This window comes from Semicossyphus pulcher, unplaced genomic scaffold (assembly GCF_022749685.1).
Source record: "Semicossyphus pulcher isolate SPU_LCO1_2020_fin unplaced genomic scaffold, fSemPul1.0.p SCAF_13, whole genome shotgun sequence".
Lineage (NCBI taxonomy): Eukaryota > Metazoa > Chordata > Actinopteri > Labriformes > Labridae > Semicossyphus > Semicossyphus pulcher.
Window position 1 is genome coordinate 211,151 of NW_027211637.1, and position 27,091 is coordinate 238,241.

The 27,091-nt window shown below is 48.9% G+C and overlaps 1 protein-coding gene across 1 annotated transcript in view; it reads right to left on the reverse strand.

Moving 5' to 3' along the window:
- The window catches only part of slco4a1 (solute carrier organic anion transporter family, member 4A1), a 33,538-nt gene extending 9,133 nt beyond the window's left edge, over window positions 1–24,405 (reverse strand). The window contains exons 1-4 of the mRNA XM_069660333.1: window positions 23,565–24,405; window positions 8,897–8,987; window positions 7,372–7,493; window positions 6,293–6,404 (exon numbers count right to left, since the gene is read on the reverse strand). Coding sequence (XP_069516434.1) covers window positions 6,293–6,404; window positions 7,372–7,493; window positions 8,897–8,987; window positions 23,565–24,405 — 1,166 coding nt within the window. The remainder of the gene's footprint in view (window positions 1–6,292; window positions 6,405–7,371; window positions 7,494–8,896; window positions 8,988–23,564) is intronic.
- Between the last annotated feature and the right edge of the window lie 2,686 nt (window positions 24,406–27,091).

Here is a 27,091-nt window from a genome sequence, read left to right on the forward strand (position 1 = left end):
TTACCAACTAGAGATAGTCAGGCTCACCTCCATGCACAGCTCTGGCTCTGGAACCAATATCCTGGAGAGGGGTTGGACTCACGCCTTTTCCGGAGTTGCCCAGGGTGAGAGGTGTCGGGCGGGTGTGGGGATACTCACAAGACCCTGGCTGAGCGCCGCTGTGTTAGAGTTCTCCCCGGTGAACGAGAGGGTCGCCTCTCTGCGACTGCAAGTTGCAGAGAGGAAGGCTCTGACTGTTGTTTGTGCCTATGCACTGAACAGCAGTTCAGAGTACCCGGCCTTCTTGGAGTCACTGGGGGACTTTAACGCTCATGTGGGCAATGAAGGAGAAACCTGGAGGGGGGTGATTGGGAGGAACGGCCTGCCCGATCTGAACTCAAATGGTGTCTTGTTATTGGACTTCTATGCTCGTCATGGATTGGCCATAACAAACACCATGTTCGAACATAAGGTTGTTCAGAAGTGTACCTGGTACCAGAGCACCCCAGGCCGTAGATCAATGATCGACTTTGTGGTTGTTTCATCAGACATGCGGCCGCATGTTTTGGACAATCGGGTGAAGAGAGGAGCAGAGCTGTCACCTGATCACCACCTGGTGATGAGTTGGATCAGATGGCGGGGGAGGCTACGCGACAGACCTGGTAAACCTAAACGTGGAGCGAGGGTGAACTGGGAACGTCTGGCGGAGGCCCCTGTCCGCGAGGTCTTCAACTCCCCCCTCCAGAAGAATTTCTCTTGCATCCTGGGGGAGGTTGGGGACATGGAATCCGAATGGGCCGTGTTCAAAGCATCCATTGTGGAAGCGGCTACAAGGAGTTGTGGCCAGAAGGCTGTCGATGCCTGTCGTGGTTGCAACCTGAAAACCCGTTGGTGGACACCAACAGTGAGGGAAGCCGTCAGGCTGAAGAAGGAGGCCTTTCGGCCTTGGTTAGCCCAGGGGTCTCCAGAGGCAGCAGACGGGTACCGAGTGGCCAGAAGGGCTGCAGCTTCTGTGGTTGCGGAAGCAAAAACCTGGGTGTGGGAGGAGTTCTGGGAGGCTATGGAGAAGGACTTTCGGTTGGCGTCAAAGAAGTTCTGGCAAACCATTGGACGACTCAGGAAGGGGAAGCAGGGATTGGCTCAAGCTGTTTTTAGCAGGGGTAGAGAACCGACAGGGCTGTCCCTTGTCACCGATGCTGTTTGTGATTTTCATGGACAGGATCTCAAGGCGCAGCCGGGGGGAGGAGGGTTTCCAGTTTGGGGACCTCAGGATTTCATCGCTGCTTTTTGCAGATGATGTTGTCCTCTTGGCTTCATCAAGCTGGGACCTCCAGCAGACATTGGAGCGGTTTTCAGCCGAGTGTGACACGGTTGGGATGAGATTCAGCACCTCCAAGTCTGAGGCCATGGTTCTCTGCCGAAAACCGGTGGATTGCCCCCTCCGGGTGGGGAGTGGGTCTTTGCCTCAAGCGAATGAGTTCAACTATCTCGGGGTCTTGTTCACGAGTGAGGGTAAAATGGATCGTGAGATTGCCAGGCGAACCGGTGCAGCATCAGCAGTAATGCAGGCGTTGTACCGGACCGTGGTGGTGAAGAGGGAGCTGAGCCTGAAGGCAAAGCTTTCGATTTACCAGTCGATCTACGTTCCAACCCTCACCTATGGTCACAAGCTTTGGGTAGTGACCGAAAGAATGAGATCGCAGATACAAGCGGCCGAAATGACTTTCCTTCAGAGGGTGTCGGGGCTCAGCATTAGAGATAGGGTCAGGAGCTCAGAGATCCAGGGGGAGCTCGGAGTAGAGCCGCTTCTCCTTCGCGTCGAAAGGAGCCAGTTAAGGTGGTTCGGGCATCTGGTTAGGATGCCTCCAGGGCGCCTCCCTTTAGAGGTTTTCCGGGCACGTCCAACTGGGAGGAGACCCCGGGGCAGCCCCAGAGCTCGCTGGAGGGATATATCCCGTCTGGCCTGGGAACGCCTCAGAATCCCCCAGGAGAAACTGGAAAATGTTGCTGGGGAGAGGGACGCTTGGGTCACTTTACTGAGTAGGCTGCCACCGCGACCCGGCCCTGGATAAGCGGGAGATAATGGATGGATGGATGGATGGATATAAAAATGGGGACAGATATGACCCCAATAATTACCGTGGAATCTGTGTGAACAGTAACCTGGGAAAAACCTGCTGTGATATTCTGAATAAGAGGATTCTCAGTTTGATCATAGACCACCAGGTTTGAAATAGATGCCAGATTGGATTCCTAACAAATTTCTGCACCACAGAGCACATTTACACCCCCCACACCCTGATCGGACAGGAGTTGGAGCAGAAGAAAGGAAGGGCCTCTGCATGCTTCAAAGGCTTTAAGAAAGCATTTGACTCTGTGTGGCATGAGGGTCTACACACTCCTTCAGAGTGGCATTGGAGGAAACACATATGATGTTGTTAAGTCTGTGTACACCAACAGTGAGTGTACTGTTAAAGTAGGAGACAAACACACAGCCTACTTCTCCCACGGCCGAGGAGTGAGGCAGGGATGTAACCTCAGTCACATCATTTTCAATTTATATATTAATGAATTTGCTAACCAATTATATCAGTCCACATCACCTGGCCTCACCCGGAATGAGACAGAGGTCAAGGGTTAACCCTAACCCTAAGTTCCAGCCTCATGAACACAACACCCCACCCCCCAAATCTGACCAAACCAAATTATCAAGCAACAAAAAGAAAAACCCACGAGCTGTTGGAAGGAAACAACCCAGATGGATCCGAGCACTGTAAAACACGGTCCTGATGGTGGACAGACTCAGCCAGCACAGCCTGGCTGTATAGACGGGTCGCCATAGAAAGAGCTCCCATGTGTACCAGAATTATTATATTGATTATTGCTTAGGTATTTAAATTCTATTTGTATACTTACTTGATGCTTTGGCAATATTGTAACTGTTACACCCACGCCAGTAAAGCTTATTGAATTGAATTGACAGTCATACAGACAGAGACAGACTGACAGACAGAGAGACAGACAGCATGTATGTGTAAATCTTCCTTCTCTTTAATTAAAGCAGTCTCTCTAATCTGAGTGTGCTGCAGAAATATCGTGTTACATAATGTGTCCTGATTATCGCCTCACTCTCTCACTCTGTAATCCCACATATACAGTGATGTCACACTGATGACATCACAATAAACAAACAAGAAACTCTGCAGTCACAAACAGCTCATATGGAATCAGACAGGTTACTACTAAAGCCTGATTTATGATGACCTGTGTTGCTCTGTAGTTACTCCGCAGCACACCGGATGGCAGTAGAGTCTCTGTTGAGCTTTTTGTGCTTCTTTGTGTTAAAAATGTAAACTGTTCCTGAGCGGGTCTTGTTGGAGCTGCTTCAGGCAGCAGATAGTGAAATTCCTGTCACAGAATAACCACACACAGCACATGTCTCATTAATAAATCTGTGAAGGCTCTCAGTCATCAAGGTCAGGTTAGAGGGTACTAACGACTCTCAGTGAAACTAGGTCAACAGCTCAGGTTTACAACTCACCCTTGATTACACATCTAATAGCATACTAATGACCTACAGAGGCTTATTTCTAGCTCTGTCAGTTTAGAAGTCTTTCGGATGAGAGGTGAAACGCTTCAAGGACTTCAACTAGTTCAAGTCCACTGGACTTTGCCAAGCTTAGAATCTTGTTAATGAACTGAGTATTTTATTATGTTCTGTTTCTCTGACGATGTTTTAAACTTTTGAAACTTTTATTAGTTTGGCTCATATTGCCAGCGTATCGGTCGTGTTTTTTTCTGTATGTGATGTCACTGTAGAGCACTTTGTGACCTATGCCTGTGAAAAGCATTATATACATTTGACTTACTTACTATACACACTGAGAAACAGACTGTAGCAGTTAGCTACACGCTAGCATAAAGCACAGAGTCTCAGTGGTTTCAGAGACAAACTACCAGGCGGACCAATCACAGCTGTTGTTGGGTTAACACCACAGAGACCAGTAACACTAGCATGTTTAACATGTATGATACATGTCTGATACATGTAAGTCCTGCTGTAGCTAAGAGCAGGATGTTAGCAATCATAACATGTACAGTATGAACTTCCTGCTGTTTGTTATCTTATATACCAGCACTGTCTGTCTGAACATGAAGTTTATCTGCAGGTTCATCAATCAGTCTATGATGTCATCAGTCATGTGACTCATCAGTTGCTGTGATTCTGTAAACATCATCTTATTATATTTCATCAAACATCGATTGATGTAATTGCCATCCTTAACTATCATCAGCTCCATCATCAGCTCCATCAGCTCCATCGTCAGCTCCATCATCAGCTCCATCATCACCTCTATCACCAGCTCTATCACCAGCTCCATCAGCTCTATCATCAGCTCCATCAGCTCTATCATCAGCTCTATCATCAGCTCCATCATCAGCTCTATCATCAGCTCCATCATCAGCTCCATCATCAGCTCCATCATCAGCTCTATCATCAGCTCCATCAGCTCCATCATCAGCTCCATCATCAGCTCCATCATCAGCTCTATCACCAGCTCCATCAGCTCTATCATCAGCTCCATCAGCTCTATCATCAGCTCCATCATCAGCTCTATCATCAGCTCTATCATCAGTTCCATCATCAGCTCTATCATCAGCTCTATCATCAGCTCCATCATCAGCTCTATCATCAGCTCCATCATCTCTATCATCAGCTCTATCATCAGCTCCATCATCAGTTCCATCATCAGCTCTATCATCAGCTCTATCATCAGCTCCATCATCAGCTCTATCATCAGCTCCATCATCAGTTCCATCATCAGCTCTATCATCAGCTCTATCATCAGCTCCATCATCAGCTCTATCATCAGCTCCATCATCAGCTCTATCATCAGCTCCATCAGCTCTATCATCAGCTCCATCATCAGCTCTATCATCAGCTCCATCATCAGCTCTATCATCAGCTCCATCAGCTCTATCATCAGCTCTATCATCAGCTCCATCATCAGCTCCATCATAAGCTCTATCACCAGCTCCATCATCAGCTCTATCATCAGCTCCATCATCAGCTCCATCATCAGCTCTATCATCAGCTCTATCACCAGCTCCATCATCAGCTCTATCATCAGCTCCATCATCAGCTCCATCATCAGCTCCATCAGCTCTATCACCAGCTCCATCATCAGCTCTATCATCAGCTCCATCACCAGCTCCATCATCAGCTCTATCACCAGCTCCATCATCAGCTCCATCACCAGCTCCATCATCAGCTCTATCACCAGCTCCATCATCAGCTCTATCACCAGCTCCATCATCAGCTCAATCACCAGCTCCATCATCAGCTCTATCATCAGCTCCATCAGCTCTATCATCAGCTCTATCATCAGCTCTATCATCAGCTCCATCATCAGCTCCATCAGCTCTATCACCAGCTCCATCATCAGCTCTATCACCAGCTCCATCATCAGCTCCATCGTCAGCTCCATCATCAGCTCCATCACCAGCTCCATCATCAGCTCTATCACCAGCTCCATCATCAGCTCCATCATCAGCTCTATCACCAGCTCCATCATCAGCTCCATCATCAGCTCTATCACCAGCTCCATCATCAGCTCCATCATCAGCTCCATCAGCTCCATCATCAGCTCTATCATCAGCTCTATCATCAGCTCCATCATCAGCTCCATCAGCTCTATCACCAGCTCCATCATCAGCTCTATCACCAGCTCCATCATCAGCTCTATCACCAGCTCCATCATCAGCTCCATCGTCAGCTCCATCATCAGCTCCATCACCAGCTCCATCATCAGCTCTATCACCAGCTCCATCAGCTCTATCATCAGCTCTATCATCAGCTCCATCATCAGCTCCATCATCAGCTCCATCAGCTCTATCACCAGCTCCATCATCAGCTCTATCACCAGCTCCATCATCAGCTCCATCACCAGCGCCATCATCAGCTCCATCATCAGCTCCATCGTCAGCTCCATCACCAGCTCCATCATCAGCTCCATCAGCTCCATCATCAGCTCCATCATCAGCTCCATCATCAGCTCTATCACCAGCTCCATCATCAGCTCCATCATCAGCTCCATCAGCTCTATCACCAGCTCCATCATCAGCTCTATCACCAGCTCCATCATCAGCTCTGTCATCAGCTCCATCATCAGCTCTGTCATCAGCTCCATCATCAGCTCCATCATCAGCTCTGTCATCAGCTCCATTAAAATTGGACTTTCTCTCCATCTCCTCATGAGAACACAGAGCTGTGACAACATCACTGGATGCCAACCGCCCTGCAGCCTCTTACCTTGGCATGTCTTTGACTGATTTTCCAAACTGGGGGTCAGAGGCTGTGGTGTGACTGCCGTCCTTCAGCTGGTGGGCTTCAGAGACCCGCATGGACACAAACTCCTGAGAGCCTGCAGGACGACAGACAACAGTTTGTGTGTGTCTAAGATGTGGCTGATCTTTAGCTTCCTGAGAGAGGGTATGGGCCCTATTTATACAAGTGATTTAGGGCGTGTCTGACGCACATTTGCTTGTTTGACAGCGTACAATTTGGGCACTAACTAAGGCGCAAGGCGCAAAGAGGTTGGCTTAAGGGCCCGTTTTGCAGGCTGTAAAACGCGAGACGCACCGCACTGCCTTTTTTGTTCTCTTAGAGAGAGTGTATGTGTGTGTGTGTGTGTGTGTGTGTGTGTGTGTGTGTGTGTGTGTGACTGTTTCTGTGTGTATTAGAGAGAGCGCAAGATGGAGAGCTTGGTGTCTCTGCAGTTTTTGGTCCGTGTGTGGCTCGAGCCAGAATCTCCCTGAGGTGAGGCAGGTGTGTGTAGAGGCAGTGGTGAGGTTGTCCACGTCTTCCTGCCCTTGTCAGCAGATCGGTAACAAACTGAAAGCATCATGATTTAAGGAGACGAGGGAAACCAAAGCTTGCAGTCTGTCCCTTAAACAACGTATTTTCACTGTATCTGTAAACACACTGCTTTTTCCTGACGAGTCAAAGCACTGCTGTGCATCCCCGTGTGAGTGACAATCAGAGACTTGTGTTGTGAACTCTCCGATGTATGTCTATAATGTGTCTGTAATGCGCCCTTTAAATGGCAGAGACAGACTGCGCCACAGACTTAAGACCAGGTTTTTGGTGGTCTATGGCGCAGTGGCTTTCTGTGTTCTCAAGATAGCAACACGCCACCGGTTTGCCTGAGCTCACCTAATTTCACCTAGGCACTAACGGTGGTGCACGATCACTTTATACCATTTACACAACTGCGGGAAAATAGCAACGACACTTGGGCTGTTTGCTTTGGTGCTTTGCACTGGGTGTACGATAGGGCCCTGTGTGTGTGTGTTTAAGTTGTGTATGAATGCAACAGGCAGGTGTCTTACCTGGAAGCTGCCGGGGGTATCCCAGGATGGGGAACGCTATCAGCAAAGCTGCTGCTCCTCCTGCCAGGAAGCCGATCCACCAGGCCCCAACCCAGAGGGGGTTCTCCGGAGTCATCTCAGTCCTGACACACACACACACACACACACAAACACACACACACACACACACACATCAGCCCTTTTAACACATGCACTGCACTCCTGAACAGACTTTCTCCTGCCAGCGACCCAGTATCATGCTGGAAGAAAGTCCTGGTCAGACTGGTCCAATGTGTAAACGCACCAGGAAATACTCAGGAACATTTTTGTTTAAAGATTATGATTTTGGCTTTTGTCTTTAATTTGTAGGACAGCTGAAGATAGACAGGAAATGTTGGGAGTAGAGAGTGGGGGATGACATGCACCAAATGATCAGCAGACTGGGAGTCAAACCTGCGATCAGTGCGATGAGGACTGCAGCCTCTGTACATGGGGCGCCTGCTCTACCAACTGAGCTAAACCAGCGCCCCACACTCAGGAACATTCACAGCCAGCGAGTGACGGGAGGTGGAGGGGGCGGGGGTCACACTATTTAAAGACAGTTATAACTCCTTTATGACTGTGCTTCAATCTTCTCCACCATATGTTACTGTTTGTTCACAGGCTACTTTAATCTGCTCACCTCGCTTCTCTTTAGTTATTTCTCCCCACACACCTTCACCTGCTGTACTTGCTCACACCTTCACCTGCTGCATACAGCAGCTCTCTCTGTATCGCTCTCCCTTTGTGTCTGATCTATTCACATTCATCATGAGCTGCACGTTTTACAAAGTCGCCCAAAAAAATGCAACTCGTGTTTTGTATTTTTCACCTGCGATCTCGTTTTCACAGCAGCAGGGGAGCGGAGCAGAGTCCCCAGCGGCTCGTTGTTACTTGTCAAAACGATCAAACCCGACTAATGACAGCGACACGACACAGCTGCACTTACAATCTTAAAAAACAGAATAAGAAGCTCAGTATACATAGCGAACGCGTGTGGGAGACGCTGCTGCAGGTATGGGAGACAGAACATGAGGAACGAGTGTCCAGCAAGTTAATTGATCGTGGATGATGATCTTTTAGACAGACTGAAAAAAAGACACATGACAGAATTCATCGCTAAATAAACTTGCCCCCCCTCCTTGCCCCCGCCCCCCTCTGCGTCTGATGGGGAAAATCTACTGCTGTGAGGAACATGTGTGAATGGGCAACTCTGGGTAATGTCGGGGTCAGGCGATCCTGACACTGTCAGGAAAATGTCAGGAGTGCATGTGTGAAAGAGGCTATTAAGGAGTCACTATCGGTAAATCACAGTAGCCTCTGTGACACATGCGCTGGCACATGGTTGTCCTCTACATCCTGTGTTTAAGGGATGTGATAAAACTCTGGTGGTGCATCTGCAAAGATTCATATTCAGTTTATTCATGAGTGTGTGTCTCTATGATAGTCTACTAGAGTCTACTGTTGTTTGTTCTACTCTATCAAACTCAGTCCTCTTCAGACTCACGTCAGGCTGATCTCTGTGTAGATGTTGAGGAAGTATCCTCCCAGCAGGTATCCTGCTGCTGGACCCAAAATGGCCGCTGTGTAGAAGATCCCTGAGGAGAGAGAAAATACATTGTCAGGGTGTGTCGGCTCAGTTACAATCTACTTCCTATTTCCTTGTTCCCTATTTCCTGTTCTGCAGGTTTAAAGGCTCCATTGTTCCTGTCTGAGTTCACACAGTTCATGAAGACACAGAGTGAGACTCTGCTGCCATCTGAGACAGACTGAGAGACACACTGAGAGACACTGAGAGACAGACTGAGAGACACTGAGAGACACTGAGAGACACTGAGAGACAGACTGAGAGACACTGAGAGACACTGAGAGACACACTGAGACACACTGAGAGACACACTGAGAGACAGACTGAGAGACACACTGAGAGACACTGAGAGACACTGAGAGACACACTGAGAGACACACTGAGAGACACTGAGAGACAGACTGAGAGACACTGAGAGACACACTGAGAGACAGACTGAGAGACACACTGAGAGACACACTGAGAGACACTGAAAGACACTGAAAGACACTGAGAGACAGACTGAGAGACACACTGAGAGACACTGAGACACACACTGAGAGACACTGAGAGACACACTGAGAGACACTGAGACACACACTGAGAGACAGACTGAGAGACACACTGAGAGACACACTGAAAGACAGACTGAGAGACACTGAGAGACACACTGAGACACACTGAAAGACAGACTGAGACACACTGAGAGACAGACTGAGAGACACTGAGAGACAGACTGAGAGACAGACTGAGACACACTGAGAGACACACTGAGAGACACACTGAAAGACAGACTGAGAGACACTGAGAGACACACTGAGAGACAGACTGAGAGACACACTGAGAGACAGACTGAGACACACTGAGAGACAGACTGAGAGACACACTGAGAGACACACTGAAAGACACACTGAAAGACAGACTGAGAGACACTGAGAGACACACTGAGAGACAGACTGAGAGACACACTGAGAGACAGACTGAGACACACTGAGAGACAGACTGAGAGACACACTGAGAGACACTGAGAGACACACTGAAAGACACACTGAGAGACACTGAGAGACAGACTGAGAGACACACTGAGAGACACTGAGAGACAGACTGAGAGACACACTGAGAGACACTGAGACACACACTGAGAGACAGACTGAGAGACACACTGAAAGACACACTGAAAGACAGACTGAGAGACACTGAGAGACACACTGAGAGACACACTGAGAGACACTGAGAGACAGACTGAGAGACACACTGAGAGACACTGAGAGTCAGACTGAGAGACACACTGAGAGACACTGAGAGACAGACTGAGAGACACTGAGAGACACTGAGAGTCAGTCTGAGAGACACACTGAGAGACACTGAGACACGCACTGAGAGACAGACTGAGAGACACACTGAGAGACACACTGAGAGACAGACTGAGAGACACACTGAGAGACACACTGAGAGACACTGAGAGACAGACTGAGAGACACACTGAGAGACACTGAGACACACACTGAGAGACACTGAGAGACACACTGAGAGACACACTGAGAGACACTGAGAGACACACTGAGAGACACTGAAAGACACTGAGACACACACTGAGAGACAGACTGAGAGACAGACTGAGAGACACTGAGAGACACACTGAGAGACACTGAGAGACACACTGAAAGACACACTGAGAGACACTGAGAGACAGACTGAGAGACACACTGAGAGACACTGAGACACACTGAGAGACACTGAGAGACACTGAGAGTCAGACTGAGAGACACACTGAGACACACTGAGAGACAGACTGAGACACACTGAGAGACAGACTGAGAGACACACTGAGAGACACACTGAAAGACACACTGAAAGACAGACTGAGAGACACTGAGAGACACACTGAGAGACAGACTGAGAGACACACTGAGAGACAGACTGAGACACACTGAGAGACAGACTGAGAGACACACTGAGAGACACTGAGAGACACACTGAAAGACACACTGAGAGACACTGAGAGACAGACTGAGAGACACACTGAGAGACACTGAGAGACAGACTGAGAGACACACTGAGAGACACTGAGACACACACTGAGAGACAGACTGAGAGACACACTGAAAGACACACTGAAAGACAGACTGAGAGACACTGAGAGACACACTGAGAGACACACTGAGAGACACTGAGAGACAGACTGAGAGACACACTGAGAGACACTGAGAGTCAGACTGAGAGACACACTGAGAGACACTGAGAGACAGACTGAGAGACACTGAGAGACACTGAGAGTCAGTCTGAGAGACACACTGAGAGACACTGAGACACGCACTGAGAGACAGACTGAGAGACACACTGAGAGACACACTGAGAGACAGACTGAGAGACACACTGAGAGACACACTGAGAGACACTGAGAGACAGACTGAGAGACACACTGAGAGACAGACTGAGAGACACTGAGAGACACTGAGAGTCAGTCTGAGAGACACACTGAGAGACACTGAGAGACACACTGAGAGACACTGAGAGACAGACTGAGAGACACACTGAGAGACACTGAGACACACACGGAGAGACACACTGAGAGACAGACTGAGAGACAGACTGAGAGACACACTGAAAGACACACTGAGAGACACACTGAGAGACAGGCTGAGAGACACTGAGAGACACACTGAGAGACACACTGAAAGACAGACTGAAAGACAGACTGAGAGACACACTGAGAGACACTGAGAGACACACTGAGAGACAGACTGAGAGACACTGAGAGACACTGAGAGTCAGTCTGAGAGACACACTGAGAGACACTGAGAGACACACTGAGAGACACTGAGAGACAGACTGAGAGACACACTGAGAGACACTGAGACACACACTGAGAGACACACTGAGAGACAGACTGAGAGACAGACTGAGAGACACACTGAAAGACGCACTGAGAGACACACTGAGAGACAGGCTGAGAGACAGGCTGAGAGACACTGAGAGACACACTGAGAGACACACTGAAAGACAGACTGAAAGACAGACTGAGAGACACTGAGAGACACACTGAGACACACTGAGAGACACTGAGAGACACTGAGAGTCAGACTGAGAGACACACTGAGACACACTGAGAGACAGACTGAGACACACTGAGAGACAGACTGAGAGACACACTGAGAGACACACTGAAAGACACACTGAAAGACAGACTGAGAGACACTGAGAGACACACTGAGAGACAGACTGAGAGACACACTGAGAGACAGACTGAGAGACACACTGAGAGACACTGAGAGACACACTGAAAGACACACTGAGAGACACTGAGAGACAGACTGAGAGACACACTGAGAGACACTGAGAGACAGACTGAGAGACACACTGAGAGACACTGAGACACACACTGAGAGACAGACTGAGAGAAACACTGAAAGACACACTGAAAGACAGACTGAGAGACACTGAGAGACACACTGAGAGACACACTGAGAGACACTGAGAGACAGACTGAGAGACACACTGAGAGACACTGAGAGTCAGACTGAGAGACACACTGAGAGACACTGAGAGACACTGAGAGTCAGTCTGAGAGACACACTGAGAGACACTGAGACACGCACTGAGAGACAGACTGAGAGACACACTGAGAGACACACTGAGAGACAGACTGAGAGACACACTGAGAGACACACTGAGAGACACTGAGAGACAGACTGAGAGACACACTGAGAGACAGACTGAGAGACACTGAGAGACACTGAGAGACACTGAGAGTCAGTCTGAGAGACACACTGAGAGACACTGAGAGACAGACTGAGAGACACTGAGAGACAGACTGAGAGACACACTGAGAGACACTGAGACACACACTGAGAGACACACTGAGAGACAGACTGAGAGACACACTGAAAGACACACTGAGAGACACACTGAGAGACAGGCTGAGAGACAGGCTGAGAGACACTGAGAGACACACTGAGAGACACACTGAAAGACAGACTGAAAGACAGACTGAGAGACACTGAGAGACACACTGAGACACACTGAGAGACACTGAGAGACACTGAGAGTCAGACTGAGAGACACACTGAGACACACTGAGAGACAGACTGAGACACACGGAGAGACAGACTGAGAGACACACTGAGAGACACACTGAAAGACACACTGAAAGACAGACTGAGAGACACTGAGAGACACACTGAGAGACAGACTGAGAGACACATTGAGAGACAGACTGAGACACACTGAGAGACAGACTGAGAGACACACTGAGAGACACTGAGAGACACACTGAAAGACACACTGAGAGACACTGAGAGACAGACTGAGAGACACACTGAGAGACACTGAGAGACAGACTGAGAGACACACTGAGAGACACTGAGACACACACTGAGAGACAGACTGAGAGACACACTGAAAGACACACTGAAAGACAGACTGAGAGACACTGAGAGACACACTGAGAGACACACTGAGAGACACTGAGAGACAGACTGAGAGACACACTGAGAGACACTGAGAGTCAGACTGAGAGACACACTGAGAGACACTGAGAGACAGACTGAGAGACACTGAGAGACACTGAGAGTCAGTCTGAGAGACACACTGAGAGACACTGAGACACGCACTGAGAGACAGACTGAGAGACACACTGAGAGACACACTGAGAGACAGACTGAGAGACACACTGAGAGACACACTGAGAGACACTGAGAGACAGACTGAGAGACACACTGAGAGACACTGAGACACACACTGAGAGACACTGAGAGACACACTGAGAGACACACTGAGAGACACTGAAAGACACTGAGACACACACTGAGAGACACTGAGAGACAGACTGAGAGACACTGAGAGACACACTGAGAGACACTGAGAGACACACTGAAAGACACACTGAGAGACACTGAGAGACAGACTGAGAGACACACTGAGAGACACTGAGACACACACTGAGAGACACACTGAGAGACACTGAGAGACACACTGAGAGACACACTGAGAGACACTGAGAGACACACTGAGAGACACACTGAGACACACACTGAGGGACAGACTGAGAGACACACTGAGAGACACACTGAGAGACAGACTGAGAGACACACTGAAAGACACACTGAAAGACAGACTGAGAGACACTGAGAGACACACTGAGAGACACACTGAGAGACACTGAGAGACACACTGAGAGACAGACTGAGAGACACTGAGAGACACTGAGAGACACTGAGAGTCAGTCTGAGAGACACACTGAGAGACACTGAGAGACACACTGAGAGACACTGAGAGACAGACTGAGAGACACACTGAGAGACACTGAGACACACACTGAGAGACACACTGAGAGACACACTGAGAGACACTGAGAGACAGACTGAGAGACACACTGAGAGACACTGAGAGACACACTGAGAGACACACTGAGAGACACTGAGAGACAGACTGAGAGACACACTGAGAGACACTGATAGACACTGAGAGACAGACTGAGAGACACACTGAGAGACACTGAAAGACACTGAAAGACACTGAGAGACACTGAGAGACACACTGAGACACACTGAGAGACACACTGAGAGACAGACTGAGAGACAGACTGAGAGACACACTGAGAGACACTGAGAGACACACTGAGAGACACTGAGAGACAGACTGAGAGACACACTGAGAGACACTGATAGACACTGAGAGACAGACTGAGAGACACACTGAGAGACACTGAAAGACACTGAGAGACACACTGAGAGACACTGAGAGACACACTGAGAGACACACTGAGAGACACTGAGAGACACTGAGAGACACACTGAGAGACACTGAGAGACAGACTGAGAGACACACTGAGAGACACTGAAAGACACTGAGAGACACTGAGAGACACACTGAGAGACACTGAGAGACACACTGAGAGACACACTGAGAGACACTGAGAGACAGACTGAGAGACTGAAAGACACTGAGAGACACTGAGAGACACACTGAGAGACACTGAGAGACACTGAAAGACACTGAAAGACACACTGAGAGACACACTGAGAGACACTGAGAGACACACTGAGAGACACTGAGAGACAGACTGAGAAACACTGAGAGACACTGAGAGACACACTGAGAGACACTGAGAGACAGACTGAGAGACACACTGAGAGACACTGAGACACACACTGAGAGACACACTGAGAGACACTGAGAGACACACTGAGAGACACTGAGACAAACTGAGAGACAGACTGAGAGACACTGAGAGTCAGACTGAGAGACACACTGAGAGACACTGAGAGACACTGAGAGTCAGACTGAGAGACACACTGAGAGACACTGAGAGACACACTGAGAGACACACTGAGAGACACTGAGAGACACACTGAGAGACACTGAGAGACAGACTGAGAGACACACTGCTCTCAGTGAGACACACACTGAGAGACACTGAGAGAAACACTGAGAGACACTGAGACACACTGAGAGACAGACTGAGAGACACACTGAAAGACAGACTGAGAGACACTGAGAGACACACTGAGAGACAGACTGAGAGACACACTGAGAGACAGACTGAGACACACTGAGAGACAGACTGAGAGACAGACTGAGAGACACACTGAGAGACACTGAGAGACACACTGAATGACACACTGAGAGACACTGAGAGACAGACTGAGAGACACACTGAGAGACACTGAGAGACAGACTGAGAGACACACTGAGAGACACTGAGACACACACTGAGAGACACATTGAAAGACAGACTGAGAGACACTGAGAGACACACTGAGACACACTGAGAGACACTGAGAGACAGACTGAGAGACACTGAGAGACACTGAGAGACACTGAGAGTCAGACTGAGAGACACACTGAGAGACACTGAGAGACACTCAGAGACACACTGAGAGACACTGAGAGTCAGACTGAGAGACACACTGAGAGACACTGAGAGACACACTGAGAGACACTGAGAGACACACTGAGAGAGACACTGAGAGACACTGAGAGACACACTGAGAGACACACTGAGACACACACTGAGGGACAGACTGAGAGACACACTGAGAGACACACTGAGAGACAGACTGAGAGACACACTGAAAGACACACTGAAAGACAGACTGAGAGACACTGAGAGACACACTGAGAGACACACTGAGAGACACTGAGAGACACACTGAGAGACAGACTGAGAGACACTGAGAGACACTGAGAGACACTGAGAGTCAGTCTGAGAGACACACTGAGAGACACTGAGAGACACACTGAGAGACACTGAGAGACAGACTGAGAGACACACTGAGAGACACTGAGACACACACTGAGAGACACACTGAGAGACACACTGAGAGACACTGAGAGACAGACTGAGAGACACACTGAGAGACACTGAGAGACACACTGAGAGACACACTGAGAGACACTGAGAGACAGACTGAGAGACACACTGAGAGACACTGATAGACACTGAGAGACAGACTGAGAGACACACTGAGAGACACTGAAAGACACTGAAAGACACTGAGAGACACTGAGAGACACACTGAGACACACTGAGAGACACACTGAGAGACAGACTGAGAGACAGACTGAGAGACACACTGAGAGACACTGAGAGACACACTGAGAGACACTGAGAGACACACTGAGAGACACACTGAGAGACACTGATAGACACTGAGAGACAGACTGAGAGACACACTGAGAGACACTGAAAGACACTGAGAGACACTGAGAGACACACTGAGAGACACTGAGAGACACACTGAGAGACACACTGAGAGACACTGAGAGACAGACTGAGAGACTGAAAGACACTGAGAGACACTGAGAGACACACTGAGAGACACTGAGAGACACTGAAAGACACTGAAAGACACACTGAGAGACACACTGAGAGACACTGAGAGACACACTGAGAGACACTGAGAGACAGACTGAGAAACACTGAGAGACACTGAGAGACACACTGAGAGACACACTGAGAGACACTGAGAGACACACTGAGAGACACTGAGACAAACTGAGAGACAGACTGAGAGACACTGAGAGTCAGACTGAGAGACACACTGAGAGACACTGAGAGACACTGAGAGTCAGACTGAGAGACACACTGAGAGACACTGAGAGACACTGAGAGACACACTGAGAGACACACCGAGAGACACTGAGAGACACACTGAGAGACACTGAGAGACAGACTGAGAGACACACTGCTCTCAGTGAGACACACACTGAGAGACACTGAGAGAAACACTGAGAGACACTGAGACACACTGAGAGACAGACTGAGAGACACACTGAAAGACAGACTGAGAGACACTGAGAGACACACTGAGAGACAGACTGAGAGACACACTGAGAGACAGACTGAGACACACTGAGAGACAGACTGAGAGACAGACTGAGAGACACACTGAGAGACACTGAGAGACACACTGAATGACACACTGAGAGACACTGAGAGACAGACTGAGAGACACACTGAGAGACACTGAGAGACAGACTGAGAGACACACTGAGAGACACTGAGACACACACTGAGAGACACACTGAAAGACAGACTGAGAGACACTGAGAGACACACTGAGACACACTGAGAGACACTGAGAGACAGACTGAGAGACACTGAGAGACACTGAGAGACACTGAGAGTCAGACTGAGAGACACACTGAGAGACACTGAGAGACACTCAGAGACACACTGAGAGACACTGAGAGTCAGACTGAGAGACACACTGAGAGACACTGAGAGACACACCGAGAGACACTGAGAGACACACTGAGAGACACTGAGAGACAGACTGAGAGACACACTGAGAGACACTGAGACACACACTGAGAGACACACTGAGAGACACTGAGAGACAGACTGAGAGACACTGAGACACACACTGAGAGACACTGAGAGACACACTGAGAGACACACTGAGAGACACTGAGACACACACTGAGAGACAGACTGAGAGACACACTGAAAGACAGACTGAGAGACACTGAGAGACACACTGAGACACACTGAAAGACAGACTGAGACACACTGAGAGACAGACTGAGAGACACTGAGAGACACACTGAGTGACACACTGAGAGACAGACTGAGAGACACACTGAAAGACACACTGAAAGACAGACTGAGAGACACTGAGAGACACACTGAGAGACAGACTGAGAGACACACTGAGAGACAGACTGAGACACACTGAGAGACAGATTGAGAGACACTGAGACACACACTGAGAGTCAGTCTGAGAGACAGACTGAGAGACACTGAGAGACACACTGAGAGACACTGAGACACACACTGAGAGACAGACTGAGAGACAGACTGAGAGACACACTGAGAGACAGACTGAGACACACTGAGAGACAGACTGAGAGACACACTGAGAGACACACTGAGAGACACACTGAGAGACAGACTGAGAGACACACTGAAAGACACACTGAAAGACAGACTGAGAGACACTGAGAGACACACTGAGAGACAGACTGAGAGACACACTGAGAGACAGACTGAGAGACACACTGAGAGACAGACTGAGAGACACACTGAGAGACAGACTGAGACACACTGAGAGACAGACTGAGAGACACACTGAGAGACACTGAGAGACACACTGAAAGACACACTGAGAGACACTGAGAGACACACTGAGACACACTGAGAGACACTGAGAGACACACTGAAAGACACACTGAAAGACAGTGAGAGACACACTGAGACACACTGAGAGACACTGAGAGACACTGAGAGTCAGACTGAGAGACACACTGAGAGAGACTGAGAGACACTGAGAGTCAGACTGAGAGACACACTGAGAGAGACTGAGAGACACTGAGAGACACACTGAGAGACACACTGAAAGACACACTGAAAGACAGACTGAGAGACACTGAGAGACACACTGAGAGACAGACTGAGAGACACACTGAGAGACAGACTGAGACACACTGAGAGACAGACTGAGAGACACACTGAGAGACACTGAGAGACACACTGAAAGACACACTGAGAGACACTGAGAGACACACTGAGACACACTGAGAGACACACTGAAAGACACACTGAAAGACAGTGAGAGACACACTGAGACACACTGAGAGACACTGAGAGACACTGAGAGTCAGACTGAGAGACACACTGAGAGAGACTGAGAGACACTGAGAGACACACTGAGAGACACACTGAGAGACACTGAGAGACACTGAGAGTCAGACTGAGAGACACTGAGAGACACTGAGAGTCAGACTGAGAGACACAGAGAGACACTGAGAGACACACTGAGAGACACACTGAGAGACAGGCTGAGAGACAGGCTGAGAGACACTGAGAGACACACTGAGAGACACACTGAAAGACAGACTGAAAGACAGACTGAGAGACACTGAGAGACACACTGAGACACACTGAGAGACACTGAGAGACACTGAGAGTCAGACTGAGAGACACTGAGAGACACTGAGAGTCAGACTGAGAGACACAGAGAGACACTGAGAGACACACTGAGAGACACACTGAGAGACAGGCTGAGAGACAGGCTGAGAGACACTGAGAGACACACTGAGAGACACACTGAAAGACAGACTGAAAGACAGACTGAGAGACACTGAGAGACACACTGAGAGACACTGAGAGACACTGAGACACACACTGAGAGACAGACTGAGAGACACACTGAGAGACAGACTGAGAGACACACTGAAAGACACACTGAAAGACAGACCGAGAGACACTGAGAGTCAGACTGAGAGACACACTGAGAGACACACTGAGAGACACTGAGAGACACACTGAGAGACAGACTGAGAGACACACTGAGAGACACACTGGGAGACAGACTGAGAGACACACTGAAAGACACACTGAAAGACAGACTGAGAGACACTGAGAGACACTGAGAGACAGACTGAGAGACACTGAGAGACACTGAGAGACACTGAGAGACACTGAGAGACACTGAGAGTCAGACTGAGAGACACACTGAGAGACACTGAGACACACACTGAGAGACACACTGAGAGACACACTGAGAGACAGACTGAGAGACACTGAGAGACACTGAGAGTCAGACTGAGAGACACACTGAGAGACACTGAGAGACACTGAGAGACAGACTGAGAGACACTGAGAGACACTGAGAGTCAGACTGAGAGACACACTGAGAGACACTGAGAGACACTGAGAGACACACTGAGAGACACTGAGAGACACTGAGAGACACACTGAGAGACACACTGAGAGACAGACTGAGAGACACACTGAGAGACACTGAGACACACACTGAGAGACACTGAGAGACACACTGAGAGACACACTGAGAGACACTGAGACACACACTGAGAGACAGACTGAGAGACACACTGAAAGACAGACTGAGAGACACTGAGAGACACACTGAGACACACTGAAAGACAGACTGAGACACACTGAGAGACAGACTGAGAGACACTGAGAGACACACTGAGAGACACACTGAGAGACACTGAGACACACACTGAGAGACAGACTGAGAGACACACTGAAAGACAGACTGAGAGACACTGAGAGACACACTGAGACACACTGAAAGACAGACTGAGACACACTGAGAGACAGACTGAGAGACACTGAGAGACAGACAGAGACAGACTGAGACACACTGAGAGACACACTGAGAGACACACTGAGAGACAGACTGAGAGACACACTGAAAGACACACTGAAAGACAGACTGAGAGACACACTGAGAGACAGACTGAGAGACACACTGAGAGACACTGAGAGACACACTGAAAGACACACTGAGAGACACTGAGAGACAGACTGAGAGACACACTGAGAGACACTTAGAGACAGACTGAGAGACACACTGAGAGACACTGAGACACACACTGAGAGACAGACTGAGAGACACACTGAAAGACACACTGAAAGACAGACTGAGAGACACTGAGAGACACACTGAGAGACACTGAGAGACAGACTGAGAGACACACTGAGAGACACTGAGAGTCAGACTGAGAGACACACTGAGAGACACTGAGAGACAGACTGAGAGACACTGAGAGACACTGAGAGACACACTGAGAGACAGACTGAGAGACACACTGAGAGACAGACTGAGAGACACACTGAGAAACACTGAGAGACAGACTGAGAGACACTGAGAGACACTGAGAGACAGACTGAGAGACACACTGAGAGACACTGAGAGACAGACTGAGAGACACACTGAGAGACACACTGAGAGACACTGAGAGACAGACTGAGAGACACACTGAGAGACACACTGAGAGACACACTGAGAGACACACAGAGACACTGAGAGACAGACTGAGAGACACACTGAGAGACAGACTGAGAGACACACTGAAAGACACTGAGAGACACTGAGAGACAGACTGAGAGACACTGAGACACACACTGAGAGACAGACTGAGAGACACACTGAGAGACAGACTGAGAGACACACTGAGAGACACTGAGAGACACACTCGTTGGCTGTTAGTTCACTTGTTCACTCCATCTGAGGCAAACAAGAAATATTACAAATCAAGCTGCCAAGAGTTTTTCTGAAGTCATGCTTCCTGAACATGTGTTCTCATTATTCCTTCAATCCAAACTCTTTAAAAGGGATTATCAGTCAGACACAGAAACATCAGAAACACCTTCAGAGTCCAGCTGTTACTGTGAGCTCAGACTCTGAGCTGCAGACTCACTGTGACACCTGGACCAGGTGTTTCTGTCTCTGCAGGAGGCTGAGAGGAGAGCTCAGTCAGACACCAGAGGCGGAGAGGCAGTTTGTTCAAGCTTGTTTTAATAAGTCAGTATAGGATGAACTACAACTGTGTTTATTATTAACCCTCCTGTTATCCACATATTGCACGCATTGGTGTTCCTCTGGGGTCAATTTGACCCCAAGCTGTTTTAGCTGTGTAAAACTTGTCTGTCTGTGTGTGTGACCTGACATCCCCACACCTGCAGGTGCAGAGTTGATACTTTTGAGTTGATACATAACGGGGGGGGTGGGAAAAACAACTCTTCCCACCAGAACTTTGATACTTTTCATGGTGTGGGCATGTGGGAAACAACTTGACTTGTGAACTCCTGCCAAAATGAGGAAGCCAATGTAGGCTTGCGAGTTGATCACATCCAAGTCTTTCCAACTACACATACCCCTCTCAAATTATCCCCTCTAAAATGATCATCTCAAGTACAATATGTTCAATTGATGGTTAAATGAAGAGCTCGAATAATGACTTCATGTCTTCAACATGGCTGACTGTGTGTCTGGTGGGACACACTCTTAGCAGCACGTCTACCTTGTTGTTGAAGTCAGTAGAGGGACCATCATTTTCCATGTTTTGTGCTAACATGACATGGGGGAGGGGGAGACAATATTCTCATGAGAACTTTCCATCACCATGGGCATGAAGGTGTGTGTGTGGAGGGCGGGGTATTCCCGCAAGGACATTGCATTCTGACATTCTGAGACAGAGGATTGTGTTGAGGAGGACCCTGACTCTGAGGCCTTCTCATCTGATGAGAATGAGAGTGTTGACCCTCCTGTTGTCTCTCAACCACCAGCAGACACGATCCCTTCCAAACATGGAAAGATATTATGGTCCTTTCCCCACTTCAACAGCAGGGTAGACTTAGTGCTACTAATATTATCAGAATGGTTCCAGGCCCCACCAGATATGCAATCAGCCATGTTGAAGACATCAAGTCATCATTAGAGCTCTTCATAACACCATCCATTGAAAATATTGTACTTGGGATGACAAATTTGCCGATCCCAAGCCCGGATAAGAAAAGAGGAGGGGTGAGTGAGACTTTATAGTGACGAACCACAAATAGGTTACAAAAAAAGGAGATAAAAATAATTAAATAAATATGTTTATGAGAGGAAAGGGGGGGGTCACCAACATCAATCAATATGGTTCATTAAGTGAGAGTCATGAATGTGCACCCCAAATTAGGAAAGATTTGGATGAAATATTTTAAAGATACACTAACTCTAAAACTGAAAGTTTGACCTGATGGTGGCGCTACAGGAAAGGTCATATCATCACCAAAACCAACAGGGTTCATACTCTTGTGATCATTAATGTTGTCAGTAAATTTGAGAAGATTTGTATTAAAATTTTTCAAGATACATTAATTCTAATTTAAAAGTTCGGCCTGATGGTGGCGCAAGAGAACAGGTCAACTCACCGATAAGTTTCATTATCGGTGAGTTGACATGTTCTCGGGGTTATTTATGTATTCAACAAATAAACAAAGTGCCTGACACAAAGACTTGGTCAACAATTTTATGTAAATCATTTTCTGGAGGCAAATATCCCTGGGGTCAGATTGATCCCAGGGGTAAAGTGTGTTAGTTTATTTGAGGATAATACGAGGGTTAACTCATGTCTGTAGTGGGTCTCGACCTTTAAACAGGAATACCTGTAGATGGACAGGTACGTATGACTACAGAGTGAACTGAAAGGCATTTGATCTCACGGCCTTACAGTTGTTACTCTGGTGTTGAAGCGCAGTAAAAAGTCATCCTGACATCAGGAGGAATTTTACATTCACTGATAACAGCCTCAAAGTAACTCAGACCTTCAGCACTGCCCTGCTGTAGATAACTGACTGACTCACCGATGTAGACGGGGGCGTAGTTGGACTTGACGTTCTCGTCCAGGTATGTGACTCCCAGCGTGTAGAGCGGTGTGGCCCCCACACCGTGCAGGAACTGACCCAGCATGAACACAAAGCGGTAGCTGGAGAGCCCCGCCCCTTCCTCATCTCGGCACGGGGTGGAGCGGTTGGCGGAGCAGAGTCCCGAGCGCTCGGGCAGGCTGACCTGGTAGGGGGGCGTAGTGAAGTGCGGTAGGGCGAACACCAGAGAGCCCAGCGCCATGATGAGCACCCCCCAGCCCAGCCAGCGCGGCTTGTGTCCCGTCCCCCCGAAGTAGCTGACAAAGGCTAGGCAGAGGCAGGCTGCGATATCGTAGGAGCTGGCTATGAGGCCGGCCTGGTAGCTGCGCAGATCGAAGCGTCGCTCGATGGAGGTGACCACTGTGTTGATGAAGCCGTTGATGATCATCCCCTGCAGAAAGGACGCTGCGCACAGGAACAGCAGCACCCAGCGGGGGGTGTTAAACACCTGCACCACCTGGGGGGTCAGTGCACCCCACCCACACAGCTGCTCAGAGTCTGTTGAGACCAGGTCCAATCCCCGGGGGGGCTCCAAATGAGGTCCTGCCCTCCCCCTGTACAGCTCCCCGGGCAGTGTGGTAGCCCCCGTGAAAATGTGGGGCCGCAAGGGGCCATCAGGGCTGGGGGGGCTCCCGGGTCCAGAGTCCACTGGGCTGGCGGTCTGAGAGTCGGGGGGGCTAGGGGAGTCCAGAGATGGACCCCCACTGAGAGGAGTGTCCTGCAGGTCCAGGAGCTCCTGCCTGGAGCTGAAGGAGGCGTCGGCATTCAGCAGGATGGGCATCTCCCCTCTGAGGGGTGCTGTGGGGGTCCTGAGGCTCGGGGGGGCAACAAGGGGGGCTGTGAGCTGAGGATGTACAGTGATGATGAGAGTCTGAGGGGCTCTGAACAGACTATAGGATCTATTCCTTTTCAGAGTCGTCCATCTGTCCTCAGGTGATCCAGGTTACCTGTACAGGTGCGTGTGTGAAGGTGGGGCATATGGCTTAATTCTTACTCTGAGTGACGTCATCCTGAGGAGAGAAATACAGAGAGGATTCATGAATGAATGTGCAGACACCAAAGATTTAATGTTTGTATGAACAGATGAATCTGTGACACAGCTGAGACACACACACACACACACACACACACACACACACACACACAGCAATAATGAAGATAGAGACATGAAGATGACATATTACAAACTGTTTGTACATGAACATTAAAGTAGGAACACTGTGATTCATCCATTCAAGCTTCACTGTTCCGATTAGGTCTGATTGAACTCGCTCACTTTTTTCACTGCGCGCGCGTGTGTGTGTGTGTGTGTGTGTGTGTGTGTGTGTGTGTATGTGTATGTGTTAGAAGAGGGAAATACTTAACAGTGTTAAGATCTCAGTTATACTTTAATAATCGTCACACTTCACAGTTACAGGAGATCATTTCCAGAAAAACACATGAACACTATACACTAAAAAGGCAAACAGAGTTGTTAAATAAAAAAAAATAAATGTAGTCAGATTAAATCGTACCTCCTTTATCCTTCAGAGGAAAACCAGCAGGTCTGATTAAATACAATCATGATAAAAGAAAGAAAAAAGATGACTCCATGCTCGCTCCTCCAATCCACTCTAAAAGCCTCTTACAGTCCAGTGCTCTCGCAGCACATCCTCATCATCATGTCCTCTCCCTCTGACAGCCTGCAGCTGACTGATCCCAGACCTCTTAATCCACACAACTCATCACCAGAGAGTTCTATTGCCCCCCACTGGAGCTGTGCTGCCCTCACTGGAGCTCTACTGCCCTCACTGGAGCTCTGCTGCCCCACACTGGAGCTCTACTGTCCTCACTGGAGCTCTGCTGCCCCACACTGGAGCTCTACTGCCACTCTGCACTTCCACACAAAAACAAAATTAAATCATCCTTTTTATTTATTTATTTGTAAATGACAGCAGTGACAGCAGCAGTGCAGTGACAGCAGCAGTGACAGCAGCAGTGACAGCAGCAGTGCAGTGACAGCAGCAGAGACAACAGCAGAGACAGCAGCAGTGCAGTGACAGCAGCAGAGACAGCAGCAGTGACAGCAACAGTGACAGCAGCAGTGCAGTGACAGCAGCAGTGACAGCAGCAGTGCGGTGACAGCAGCAGAGACAGCAGCAGAGACAGCAGCAGTGCAGTGACAGCAGCAGAGACAACAGCAGTGACAGCAGCAGTGCAGTGACAGCAGCAGAGACAGCAGCAGTGACAGCAGCAGAGGCAACAGTGCAGTGACAGCAGCAGTGCAGTGACAGCAGCAGAGACAGCAGCAGTGCAGTGACAGCAGCAGAGACAGCAGCAGTGCATTGACAGCAGCAGAGACAGCAGCAGAGACAGCAGCAGTGCAGTGACAGCAGCAGAGACAGCAGCAGTGACAGCTGCAGTGACAGCTGCAGTGGCAGCAGCAGTGCAGTGACAGCTGCAGTGACAGCAGCAGTGCAGTGACAGCAGCAGAGACAGCAACAGTGCAGTGACAGCAGCAGTGACAGCAGCAGTGCAGTGACAGCAGCAGAGACAGCAGCAGTGACAGCAGCAGTGCAGTGACAGCAGCAGGGACAGCTGCAGTGACAGCTGCAGTGGCAGCAGCAGTGCAGTGACAGCTGCAGTGACAGCTGCAGTGACAGCAGCAGAGACAGCAACAGTGCAGTGACAGCAGCAGTGCATTGACAGCAGCAGTGACAGCAGCAATGACAGCTGCACTGACAGCAGCAGAGACAGCAACAGTGCAGTGACAGCAGCAGTGCAGTGACAGCAGCAGAGACAGCAACAGTGCAGTGACAGCAGCAGTGCATTGACAGCAGCAGTGACAGCTGCAGTGACAGCAGCAGTGCAGTGACAGCAGCAGAGACAGCAACAGTGCAGTGACAGCAGCAGTGACAGCAGCAGAGACAGCAGGAGTGGAAACGTTAGATACAGCTCCTGTGGACGTTGAAACAGAATTGGAAAGTTGGCTTAAGTTATGACTAACTAACAGCTGGCAAGCTAGCTAAGAAGCAAGCACTGCTAATGCAAATAAAATCTGATCCATGGGTGCTGGAAGTAGCTAACTGTATGCTAACGTTAGCTGTACAGCAAAATGTTGTGAGATAACTGCAGCTTGTTTTGAAGTTTTGCTGCCTCCTGAACTCATTAAATGTGATTCTGATGAAACACTCGATGATTTCGTCAGTGTTTGAGGAAAATCCTTATCAAGTGTGAAAGCTGCATGAGAGGAGAGAATCAGGTGAGGTGGGACCTGCAGAGTTTAACCAGGACACAGCGAACAATGAACCACAGACTGTCTCTGACTGAGTGTGTGTGTGTGTGTGTGTGTGTGTGTGTGTGTGTTTTCCCACAGGCTTCTGTTTATTGTTTATTTGATGTTTTTGGTTTCTTGTTTCATGTCTGATTCTGCGTCTCTTCTTTTATTTCATGTTTTCGAAGTGAGATCAGAGCGCTGAGTTGATATT